The 13,518-nt window shown below is 41.8% G+C and overlaps 1 protein-coding gene across 6 annotated transcripts in view; it reads right to left on the reverse strand.

Annotated features, from left to right (window-relative positions):
- The window catches only part of RALGAPA2 (Ral GTPase activating protein catalytic subunit alpha 2), a 129,325-nt gene that overhangs the window by 36,842 nt on the left and 78,965 nt on the right, over nucleotides 1-13,518 (reverse strand). For all 6 annotated transcript variants that reach the window (XR_007888979.1, XM_051614317.1, XM_051614315.1 and 3 more), the window contains one exon: nucleotides 8,658-8,785. Coding sequence is in view for 5 of the 6 variants with exons in the window: in XM_051614317.1 (XP_051470277.1) it covers nucleotides 8,658-8,785 (128 nt within the window). In the remaining variant the exon portion in view is untranslated. The remainder of the gene's footprint in view (nucleotides 1-8,657; nucleotides 8,786-13,518) is intronic.

The following is a 13,518-nucleotide window of genomic DNA, read 5'->3' on the forward strand; positions in this document are numbered from 1 at the left end:
CTCCACACTCATGCAGAGTACCCGTGTGCCACACAACAAGGATGTGCTTTGGCTTTCCCTGAATTTTGCAATTTAATTTGATGATTACACTGTAAAAATTAAAGACACATCCTTTTAATCTCAATTACTTGGGGTAATTTCACTTGATTTTATTAAAACATAGAAACGATCGCTGTACATTCTGCACAAAGGAATTAGACAGGAAGGTTAAGAATCAGCATCAGCGATCCCAGCAGCTCCCTCTAGTTGGGAAGTGCATTATTTTTCTCCTCTGAAGAGCTAGTATATAGCCAAGATAGCCAGATATTACAAGCTGCTTCCAAAAAGCAGCTTGGCGACTTGCGATGTAATATACGATTGTTGCAGATCTACTAGCTGCATTGCTTTTATTCTCTCTTAAATTAAAATAACTTTTTCTAAAGCTGACTTCTATTTTTGTAATACGTAATTACCAAAAGATTAAAAATTCCCAGCATTTGACAACGAACCTACTTTGGAACAACAACAAAAAAAGATTACCATCTGTTAGAGCAGTGTTTCGAAAACTGTGTTTTCCTGAAATGTAAAATCAGCGTTAGAACTTGCATATGCTTTAAATAAATATAGGGTTTCATATATTGATCCAGAAGCCACCTCCTTACATTTCCAAGGCTTTGAAACTAAAGAAGAGGCTTTTTAGCCTGAGGGGTTAAAAGTGTGGGTGTGGAAGTGGGCTTTTGTTAGAAAAATTAGCAATGCTATGAGTCATTGTGCATTAGCGGCAGAATAGTTTTGCATCTTGTATGAATCCAGACACCATATGCCATGCGAGGGCCTGCTACTTTATGCGGTGCCGGGCGGACACGTGGGCATCCCCAGCGGAAAGGCTGGCGGCGCACGCCGGGCCCGCCCGGCCCGACACGCTGGACATTGTGGCGAGCAGCAGGAACAGCTGGTAAGCTCGCCCAGCTCGCCCAGCCCGCAGAGCCAGCCCGCCGCCAGCCAGCATGCTAATGAGCGGGGCCAGCCCGCACAAAAGCCCGCCGCGCAAGGCGGGGGGGGGGACACACACCCGTTCAGCGCCCATGGGTCCTGCCCGCCCCAAATCTGGGAGGTTTTAGCCCGTTCCCTGCTCGGAACGGTCGGCGCTGCCGCTGCTGCCCTGCAGCAAAGGCTCGGATACAAACGGCGTCTGCTCTCCGGCCAGAGATGCAGCCCGGAGCGCAGCCAAACCCAGCCCAGAGCCAACGCGCGCTTGTCCAAGTCAGGACTGCACCGCCTGAATTAAATTTAAACTCCAATTAGATACAGCTCTACTTTTTTCTTTCTTTTTTTTTTTTTTTCCTTCACAAAGGCCAAACAAAACTAACTCTAGGAAATGCGGAGTTGCAAGTAAGCGTTGAGAAGCAAGTTCCCAAAAGATACAAGGGACGTTTTAGCTACACAAATCACTTCAAATGGGGGAGGAGGGGGAAACAAAAGAATCATCAAAACTGACTTCGAAAACACAAAGGAACACAAACCCTTTTAATTTGTCTGGAGTAAAAGTGAAGAAGAAAAAAAAAAAAAAAGCCACAAAAACCCCCTCCATAAGACTGAATTAAGTACTTAGTAGTAACCTGGATATATCCATTTCGTTTCTGTCACACTTTAAAAAGAGACTCTCATTAAACCGAAATTAGAGGTTCTTTGTCTAATACAACGGGAAACACAAGCCACTGAGCAATAGTTGTGTGGACCCCTGCACATCTTACCTGAAGAGAGCAGCAGTTCACACCTTACTACAGAAGGTACACTTACTAGTTAGTTATAAACAAAAAACCTCCACCACACAGACTTGATGTTTAGGATTGCAAGTTAAATGGAATGCCAGACCTCCGGGAAGCCCTCTGCGTAGGGCAGGCTTACACTAACAAAACTGCACCTTCAACAAACCTCTTCTATTTTTACAGAGAACAAGAGAAAAACTGATCACTGCCAGCTTGACCCAACTGCAGGTACTGCATGAGCAAGGCCACCCAAGCCAGTGGCTGCAGGTGAGTGGCCAGTTAATCCAGACCCAGGAGCACTGTGAGGCTGCAGGCCCTGTGAGGCACCCTGTGAATACCTCCCAGCTACTTGCCAGTTGGTACAAACCTCTGAAGCTGTACATTTATTTCCCTCTGCAGCCCTTGCTCACACTGCTCTTTGCAAACTGGCAGAGAAACCTATTGTATTTTGGTTGTGAATATATGAAGACCTATACTGTGCTTTTACAGATTTAAACTGGATAAACATCTCTCAGCAACCTGGAGAGCAGCAGTGGTGCATGAACCCTTCTGCACAACTCGATTCAGCATTAGGACACAAGTTGAGCAGCACTTAAATAAAAAAGCTAGTTTCCTGCAAAATTATTTATGAACAAGTAAAATATTACTGATGGAGAAATGGAATAAAGAAACCAAGTGTTCCATTGAAAGCAGCAGCTTCCCCGTGGCAGAGGAGAGTTTGGATTCCAATTCCCAGCTACCAATCCTGGTCTGCTGCTCATGCTTTATGTGCTATAGTATTCCCAGCAAGATCGTGACTTCCCAGTCTTCGGTAAGGGCTAAAGAGGTAGTGATTTTAGGAAGCTTTTTTTCAATTAGTGCACATGTAAATAATTTAACACATCCAAAGGTGAATTTGGGGGGGTTTTTGTTTGTTTGTTTGTTTGGCTTTTTGGTGTGGTTTGTTGTTGCATTTTTTCTTTTTCCTATTTCTGACATACAGCACACAGTAAATTCCCTTCTCCTTTAAAAAACATTACATTAATGGTGACACTTAGCCACAGGTTCATTTTTGGAACTATCCATTAAATCACTTAGCAAATAAAAGCATTTCAAACTGTTTGGGTTTATTTACTCTTCCTGAAGAGTACAGTTGCAGCCCAGAGATCATCATCAGGAGGGGGAGCAGTTAGTGCCGTTTAAAACCCTGCTAACAGAATTAGCTTGGGACTTTCTCAACAACCCTCAGCGATCCTTACAGCTTCCAGCTGTGGAGAAGAATCATGATGCCCCATGTTTTAGCAGAAAAATAAATTGTATCGTTAGCAAAGAAACCCTGCCTGCCTCCCCTGCCCTCTGAACAACAACAGAGAAGCTCACAAGCAGCTCACAGTAACACATACACAAGACGTGGGGCTAACGAGGGACTATCAACAGGGGCAGGTATATACAGAGGCATGCACCAAAATACATAAATTTTAAGCCATTGTGTCCGTACATCATCCAGCAGCATATGAAGTTTAATTCCACAGCAGCATTGTATACTCTTTATAGAATGACAAGCGGGGTGCAGTAGATTTCTCTGCAAGTCTATGAAGAGCACTATGAATAAGAGCTGAAGAGCCGCCTCCACAATCCCATGTAATGCCACCTAAAAGCTTTGCCTCGCATGACTTATTACAGGCTGGAGCAGATTAGAGGCATCGATCGCTGCCTGGAGAAGGTTCTGGCTGCGAGGAGGGAAGGCGGTGCAGGGACGGGCAGCCCGGCCATCGATCGCTCCGGCGGGGAGCTGTGCCGCAGCAGGGAGGTCAGTGCCGCGTCACGCCGCCCCGCACCGCCACCGCCGCCTCCATCAGCATCCCTCGGAGACGGCTGCCCAGGACCAGGCACTTGGGGCTGGAAGTCCAGCCCTGGATGAGGGCTGCTCGCAGCAGCCGCCAGAAAGGCGAAGGACGGCGAGTTAGACCTGCTGCTGGCCGCAGACAAAGCGGCGGAGCACTGGCCGCAGACCGGCGCTCCTGCGAGCCAGAGCTGGGCACTTCGGCAGCAAACCGTCAGATGCCATGTCACATCAATTGTCACAGCTCCTGTGACACAAGCTTTAGAATTTCAGAGTAATGTCTAACAGCATCTACAGAGCTCGAGGGCATAACTTCTTACGATGAAATAAAGGGCGCTGATTGTGAATCCTGCTCTAAAAAGACTAACAGCTTTCTATTTTATTTTCATGGTACAATCAAACAGCCCTTTGTAACCAAAGCAGAGTTCTAAATGCAAGCTCAACAAAGCACAGTTTGAAAGGTAAGAAAAACATGTTTTCAGACATCTGACATTACCTACACCTACAAAATATATGACAGCCATTCTCACAATTAAGTCCATCACAGCAAGTATCTTTCTTTTTTAGTCTCTGATTAAGCAGGTAAGCCGATCACTTGCTCTACATTAAGTTAATCAGAAATTGGCTTAAACCAACAAAAGGAATTCACTCAAGAGTTCAAAGCCGATGGTCTTCATTTAATCTTCTTGATTCCAGACATGGCATACTACTACATAGCAGACATGTTAATATCTGGATGCAATATAACAAATTGAAGTTATGGGTATTTTTTTTTTCTTTTACATAGTTAGACAGTCTTTTGATTTTGTCCTGCTGAACTACTTATCTGGTATAGTTAGTAGGCATATCATATTCATTACAGTGAATAATACTTTAAGAGTTATTCGTGTATCAAATTACTTCTCCAAAGTAAAGGCTGTTATTTTCTCTTGGCCCACAAACAGGATCGCAGGGAAATGGTGACATCCAGTGCTCAGATATTACCTAAAGCACATGCATCCTCCCTGTGCTCTGTTGTGTTTGTTCTAGTGCACAGAAACTTTCAGTGTCTGATGCACAGATGCATTACATGGCAGCAAGGTACTGCGTTTCCCTAGGCATTCCAAGTGGGAGCTTTTTGCTCAGACATCACTGTCCCCAAATCCCAAAGTCTTTTGGGACACCGACAATAAATTATGGACTGGCCAAAGTGCCTGATACCTTCAGACTTTGTCATATTTTCATATTTGGGGGTTTACTAGCACCTGAGCTGAAAAACTCTCACCTTAAACAGCAGCTGTAAATCAGACTTAACTTTACAGATAAGACCAGCTCCCAAAGATGTGCACTACTGCAGCTTAGGATGCCTGGGTCTTCCAAATGTATAGATGTTCAAAAGTCCTTTTCCAACATATAACTAATTTAATGTAAGCTGGAAGAGAGCACAAAGACGCAGCTTTGTATCATCACCCCTACCATTTATTGAAATACTCAATATTAACAGGACCAGAACAGACCCTTTTTAGGTGGAGGTCCTGCTCAACCCAATTACAATTACCAAAGCACCAAATTAGGAACGCACTGGTTTTCATCCCTGTTTGTAACTCCTAAGGCATCCTGCTTACAGACTCATGTAACTCTTAAATACTGGCAATTAGCAACCACTGATTTAATTTGGTTTAATTAAGAGGAACTTTAGTTTTAATACATAATTATTTGCCTGAGAGATTAGTTGTTCTTTCCTTTCCCCAGCACATAAGGTGGTTTTCATGCTTTCAAATAAAAAGCATGCATAAATATATACATTTTTACACAGCGATTTTAGTAAGTTTAAATATTATTCTTCTTTGTTCTTATACAATTTAAGCCACCTTATTGTTTACTATTCCTATAAAAATATACAGGCATGTTTAAAATAAAAATCATTGCCTGAAAAAGCAGACTGGTAGGCTGCTGAAACACATTACCTCGCACTCAACAGTTACTTAAGGATGGTGAGAGCACCAATTAGTACGGTCTGCAGCCGCTCAGTCTCAATGCTTCACTGCACCAAGAATGAATGCACGCCTGAAAAAACTGTTAGTTTGAACATATACTAATGTACAATCATCCGTGACCATGTAAACATTGCAGCAGCTACAGAGACAACTGAGTTTTAACTGTTTGTAAGGCAACTGAGCTATGCATTAAGTGCCTTGGCTTTGCTCCTGTGCCAATGCCATTGCACGCAATTTGATGTATACAAGAACTTGCAGCCAGAATGGCTTTAAATTGAAGTTTAAATATCATTATTTTTAATTTATATTTCTCTTGCCCTAATTCCTTCAAGCAGCAACAGTTACATAAGCATTACAAAAATAATTAAAAAAATAAAAATCTGATGTGGTCCGTCACAGTTACCTTCCTCATTTTCAAAGAGATTTCCAAGAGAAAAATGTATTTGGGTACGACAGTGGAATTTGTGTCATCATGACCAAGCGATTACAGCGCACAGCGAGATTCTCCTGCGGCTCTGCGCCTGGTCCCCATGGAAACCGGACTCGGATATTGTCCTCCACTCGCTGGAGCACCGAGACTTGGGAGCCTTTTGTGCCTGAGGAGATTTCTTCCACAACCTTCCAGCAACAGACCCTATGCTTCCTCCTGACTCTTGCCTAATTGAGATGCAAATTAATCTCTGTGGCTGATTACACTTCCCTTACAGCCCCTGACAAGTGCAGCTGTAACCGGAGTTTACAGACTTTCCAACAAGTGCCTTCAGCTGTCACTGCCGGCAAGAGGCTGCCCCGGCGCCCCGGCACGCGACCCCGCGCCAGCAGCGCGGCACCGCAACTCCTGCCCCACCGCAACTCCTGCCCCACCGCAGCTCCTGCCCCACCGGGACCGGGCTCTGATCTGCCCGGAGCGGGGCCCAGCAGGGATGGGATGGCACTCCCTGCTGCTGCTCCAACACTGCACCACAGGCTTGGTGCCTTACTGCCGTTGACACCAGGAGAAGCGTTCAGTCTGTTTCTAACCACACTCGATTCAAGGACAGCAGTGTGGCAGAGCGCTCGTCAGCTCTGCCTTACGCAGCTTTCCTGCACTCACCCCAACAGCAAGGTTATGAATTGAAATTTCTATTGACATTTTTTGAGTTATTTCACCTTTGGGTTACTCTCATCTCCAGTCTGACAGGGTTATGCAGCTCTTTCATTCACTGTTTCAAATCGCTATCTCTGCTTTCCCCTCTTCTCCTTGCAGGAAACACCGAAGCAAAGCTGCTCACTGTCTGAGCACCCTTCAGTTTTGCTGCATTGGACAGGTCCAAATACCACTTTTACACATCTATACAGTCCCATTTCTGGCTCATTCAGAATTTTAGTGTATCTCAAAGTGTTACATTAACTACAGTACAAGTTACAGATAGCTTTCTGTCCCACTCCAGTATCATCCTGAAGCGATCTTCCCCCCGTATTATCTTTGTCCAGTTTCAGCAGTTTCTCAATCCACTTTCATTTATCAAACAGACAAGTGGCAGTTGATTCACTACAGATATCGTTGGTGCAAAAGCAGGCACAAGAAGGGAAGAAAAGAACCCAGGGACAGATGCTGTTTCAGCTAGAGCTCAAACATATGCTGAGAAGCGGCATGTGCGATCATATTTGTGCTGCTCATGTTTCCCTGGGGACAAGGAGAGACCCAGAGAGACCCTGCTGGAAAGCAGGAGCACAGCAGGCTGGTGAGTGCCGTTTGCTCACAAAAAGCTGAAAGCCAAAAGATGAGCAGGATCAGGAATCAGAGAACTCTGCATGGGAGCGAAGTAGTGGGACAGCAGAAAGAGGCAATGTGATCTCTTCGTTCTTGTAACCTCTGCTACTCATGTTCATTTTACTACACTGCTATTTGAATATTGTGCACTGACTGTGCAAGCAGATGGATTAAGCTACATTCTGCATAGAAGAATTTTAGTAATTAGCTAGATTTCTCTCATGAAACAAAAGTGGAAAACTTGGCAAGTTTTGAATCATCTGTTAGGTGTTGTAGCTGATGTACTGCGTTCTGCTGCTTACGTGCAACCGTCTCTGTTTCAAAACGAGTACGCAAATGAAATCAATAACACACAAATTTATTTAACCACTCTGCTACTTTTTAATTTCTGGCAACTTTTTTGAAGTATGCTGGATCAGATTTAGCTTTTAAAAAAAAACAACAAAAAACAAAACAAAAAACACAACCAAACCAGCAGCATGTTGTGTTTAAAAAATATGTCTCAAATTAGTTAATCAATGTTCTTTCAAAGATCAAAACCTGTCATTTACAAACTCTTTCTCAAAGTCATATGGTTAGAAAGTGCTCAAATGAAAAGCTCCCCAAAGAAAATAAAGTGCAGTGAGTGTTGGTCCTGAGATAAGTTACATGATTAACAAGATGAGCTGTAAAATGTCTATAGGATAACCATGGCATTATAAGAAAATCCTAGAATAAGTGAAAATCAGTTACAATGCTGTTAGTCTTTACATCACACAAGAATAAAAGTCTATGCTACAATTTCTGTCACAGATAAGCCAACCATCTAGTTATCTTCCAGCAAGTGTTAAAAAATATGTTCTGAAAGTGCCCAAATACAGACATGGCTGGAATGAAACCAGAGTTCGGGAAGTGAAACATCCCTATCTGATGCCAAATCCCATCTATCTTATTAATGCAGTAAGTCCAAGTAAAGACAATTGGACTATTTTTTTTTAAATCATAACAATACCACAGAGGTCTGTGTAGAAGCCTAATACACACCACAGATAACTTTGGTTAGCGTGAAAGAAAATTAAGTATTATCATTACTTACAGTTCAAAGCATCAGTGTCAAGTCCAAGCTCAACAGCAGTGAGACTGTCTGAAGCTGCTGGTGAGAACACTCTTGTGATGTTACGGTCTTATTTTAACGGAACCAGTGGGCAACTGAGTGTGACTGACTGGAAACATTGAGCTTGATGCAAAGAAAGCTTTTACCTTTTACAGTAATATCAAAGAGGAAAGATTTCCACTGCAGCTTACCTCTCCACAGAAGAACACTTCAGAAGCAAGAACCCTACCAAGGGGAGCCCTGCCCCAGCAGGAGGAAAGGATACAAGCTCTGGTAGAGTGGGATGAGCGACTTGACGGCTCTGCTGGCATTGATGCACGTGGCACATATGAGGCTTGGCAGCAGCTTTGCAGTCACGATTGCTCCATCAAAGAGAGGACCAAAAAATGGCACCTGTGGAACCCAAAATAAAGACAGAGCATGTAGAGCCAAGCCAACAGAAGCCCAAAAGTTAGTGTGGAGAGCAGGAGCAAATTCCAGAATTACCAGCAGAAACAGCATGCCCAGCTCCCATGGGATTTTCACAGCAAGGCTCCTGCTGCTCAAGGGAGGCAAGAGGAGGCAAGTTTCGCCCTGCCCGCTCAAGAGAGGGAAGTTATCTGGTTACATTACAAGCCATAACATGCTCTAGGTGTCGTCTCTGGATCACAGCACAGACTCTCCCAAGTAGAGCAGCGCAACAACAAAACGAACGGCCATGACCAGCCAGGCCAGCACAATCCATCGGGTGGGATCCTTGCTAGTACCACATCCTAGCTCTTCTATTATATCACTGATGTTTGGAAATAAAACATCAGACCCACTATGGAAGACCAGTACATTATTTTTCCATAAAACGGTATGACCATATTATTTTGCATGCTGAAACTTCCAGTTTTATTATCCAGTTAAGTTTGTAAGTCTTCCATAATTGCCATTTCTACACTTTACGTGTATAAGCACATTTCACAGAATATTCAAGTGAGTTTGTTATGCACATGAACAAAATTATTCTATTAATTTTAAATCAATATTCCCTTTTGAGTCAGTATTAAGAGGTGGTTTTTGTCTTGCATCACAACAGGAGACCCCAGTTCACTGGGTGAATCCTACACTGACAGGAGATTTTGCAAAGAAGTATTTGTTTCAGTAATCCTCTATAAACTCCTTCCATGGACTTCACCAAAGGGAAGGGAAAAAAAAAAAATTCAAAAAAAAGAGCTGATCCAAGATAACGAGGTTCCTTCAGAGCTACCTCCAGAGGAAACCACCCTGTAATGTCCATTGGTGACATGTGGCTTTTCAGATAAAGGCTACACTAGGTAAAAGAGACACTTTATAGCAGTGAAAAATGTCCAGAATTGCATACCCATTACATGACTTTGCCATGTCAAACCCAGAAAATTTTAATGTGTAAATATATAATACTTTTTTTGTATTCACAAGTAGTCAAACTCATTTCCCTTTCACAAACTCAAAATGAAAAAAACCCCACAAAAACCCAACTCAACCAAACCCTGAACAGAAGCTAGCAGCAATTATCAATATTTAAGCTATGGATTTTTTCCATCTGTACAGAGGCTTATCACATAAATAAATACCCTCTATTATTCTTCTGCAACTGCTTGTGGGTGACTGTGACAGTCATTCAATAAATGGACAAAGGGAATAATATAAATCCCCTGTATCTAGGGAATTCCTCTAATTAGAAGTGGCAATGAATTACAGAAGAAATTTGGTTTTAATATAACATCTGCAAATGACAGCTGTCTTTTCACACAGTTATTTTGTCATTCCTTTACTTAAAATAATTACCCGCCCCCAAAAAACAGATTAGTGTAACATGTTTCCATAGTGGTTTTAGCTTTTTTTTTTTAATGCTGCTATTACTATCCAGGCAGCTGGAAAGAAAGGTGACATGCAGAAAATCTATGCCACCAAAGGGATAATGTTCTAGAGCATTAAGTTGTTCCTCTTTAAAAAATAACAAATTTTTTAACAGATACTCTTTTTACAAGTACTGACAAAAGGAGAAAAAAATTTAAAACTATACTTTCAAGCAAGTACAAATAAGGAGAACTACATACTAGTATTAGAAAGATACCAACTTAAAAAACACCAGATCTTTAGAGTCAGATTATCACATATATGCTACTGTAATGGGAAATTCAACCTCAGGCTTTTTGACAAGCCATTTTTGCTTAGAGGACTTTGTTTTGCTGTTTCAAAACCACCTGGAGCCTAGGGAATTTTAACACAGTATTACAGAATTTCTATAATTAAAATATAGACAAAGTGTGCCTATTTTATACACCTTAGTTGTGAATGTATATAAATACGTAGACATATATATATGCTCAGATTTAAAAAAATCTTTCAGTGAGGACCCTAGCAAGTTTATAAAAAATATCTGCAATCTGTCTGACATTTTAAAACAGAAAGTTCAATAGCTTTTTTCTGAAAGCTTAATAGTCATACTCAAATCACACTTTTCTGTACTATAAAATTTCTTTCAAACAGACAGGTAGGCTAATTCAAGCTAGACCCTAAATCCTGAGAGCCTTCCCTAACATCCCTGAACTGTGTCCCCACAGTGCAGAGATCTGAGTGCAGTGGGTGCTCCTCAGTGTCACTTCCATGAAACTGGGAAACAGGCTTTTTCCAAGCATGTTTCAAATAATCAAACGGATTATTTCAAGGACTGTGTCCTAGGCACATATTTTGTCAAGAAGTGCATGTCTTCCACAGCCCAAAGCTGGCACACACTGGCAGATGGAAAAAGAAAATAATGTAGAGAATGGGAGTGACTTTGTGTGAGAGCAAGTGATTTTACATTACCAAAGGAAAACAAGTGTAACCCACGTGGAACCAGACCCAGGCAAAAGGTTTCCCCACTGTGGCTCCCAGCTTCCCAGCCGCGCCACACAGCAGCCGCCAGCACGGCCAGCCCTGCCTGCCGGCTCAGAGCCTGTGGTCAGCCCAGGAGCACACGGCTGGACTGGCCTGTATGCCTGCCTGGACACAAAGCTGGGAATTATTAATTCCCGAGCAGATCCCCCAGCCACGCTGAGGGTCATTAAAGTCAATGGAACTTGCATATCGTCAGCTTCCATCTGTACAGGGGGCTCTGCCCAAATGAGGGGCGAGATCAACCGAATGTGCAGGGACAGGCTGCCTGCTCAGTACCTTTCTGACAGTTGGTATTAAATACCCTTCAGGAAAACAATGTTGTGAATGGCTACAAAAAAAAATAAAAAATCACAGAATATGATTTGCTAGGAATCAATTTAAAAAAAAAAAAAAAGAGCGAAGAGAAATAACCCCTTCCTTGAGTATTCCAAATGTCAGTGCAAGTTATCCATGAAAAAAAAAAATTAATATTCAGCTCATTGCCAACACCTGCTTCATTACAATTTCCAAGAAAAAAATAATTATTTCTGTTGCACGCAGTAAAAGTAGGCAAGGTTAAATAAACCTTTTGAGCACAAAGACTTCCCCTCTATAGCAAGCACCGCTAGTTAAGAGTGGGGAATGGGTAAATTATTGTACCAAATGGCTGAGAATTAATCTCTGATGACTAGCTGCAATCTAACGAGGCATCTGTGTCCCAGGGAACCCACAGTATGTCCCTGGCGGTATGTGCAGTGTGTAGAGTCTGCCTGGCATTCTTTGTCCTCTTTTGCAGGCAGCTTTTCGTCTCATTGTTCAGAATATCCTCATGCATCTGTGACGCGTGGAATGCATTCACACTAACAGACTTACTATTGTCTTCCCTCAGAAGCTTTGTCGAGCAAAGACTGCATCACGGTTCCTGATAATTATATTGCTTAATTAATCAAGACAAAAAAAATTTGCAAATCATTGCCCGGTTGCCAAGCAGGGAGATAAAAAATGAAAACAATACAAGCTGAAGCAATATAACAAAAGTAACAGCTATCTGATCAGAAATTCTTATATAATGAAGCTATTAATGCTAAATCGGTTAATGTTAACATTGCTCCAGGTGTCTCTGCTTAGATGCAAACAAAAAGGCTAACATTATGTATATAAAAGGCCAAATGTTGCCATGGATTCTGTAACCTGATAGAGAGGACAGCCTTTTCATTTGATTAGGGAATGCAATTTAAATACCAGGGACTGAAGCCAAACAACAGACATTTCTCTCTGCAAGCCTCTTTCATTCACCCTGGGGTCAGTAGCTGGTGAACAAAAGGTCAGCCACACTTGCCCTGGAAATGTCTGGATTAATTTTATTACATTGTAATGGTTTGTACTTTAAATGTAGGGATAACACTAAATTTCCAGTTAGCTATTATTCTTTCTGCCCGTTGGGTATTTTTGACTAATATGTAAGATGACATAGCTTTTCTCGATTGGCTCACAGAATTTTCAAGCACGTTCGTAACACGAAGATCTGATTCTCCTGATGGAACATTAAAAGCTAAAATTCCCAAGAAGTAAACTACAGAACTCAAAATCAAGTGTAGGAAAAAAAGCCCTACTATTTCAATTTATAAAAAAATTTCAAGTTTGAAATGTCTGCTGGCAAACCACTGCTTGTTAATGTATAATAGCTCTGCATTCACAACTCAAAAATTTTGTATACAGTTGGTAGACAGGTTATCTGATGTATGCGTTTTTCCACAGCTGGTTATTCTCTGGGACAAATATTGTCCCTCATATAAGGCAAATGGTATTTATCACACCAGTTACTTTCATAAAGTGTATTTCATACACAGTTTTGCATCCATAATGTACGAGACAAGCATTTATTAAAGTAGCATTTTTTTATACCTATGTACAGATGCACATACACATGACCCTGACATTTTGCAAATGACATGTATCTGTTATTTCCAAAAAATGTCTCAAATGTGGTTGCATAACAATGCTCGAAACAGAAAATACTAAGCCTCAAATACTTTGTTTGATTTAAGGATATTCAATGCCTACATTATCCCACTGAGTCAGATTACGAGGATGGTCTCAAAAACATGTGAGGTTATGCACAGTACCATATGTACAACAGTGACCAAGCCGTATGGGGTGAATTAGTAGCAAATTAGGCACTTAAATCTCTGTTATTTTGCTTTTATTGCCTGACACTAGAAACTCACAATTATTTTAAACATTGTTCTTTGTACAGT

The sequence above is a fragment of the Apus apus genome, chromosome 3, assembly GCF_020740795.1.
Source record: "Apus apus isolate bApuApu2 chromosome 3, bApuApu2.pri.cur, whole genome shotgun sequence".
NCBI lineage: Eukaryota > Metazoa > Chordata > Aves > Apodiformes > Apodidae > Apus > Apus apus.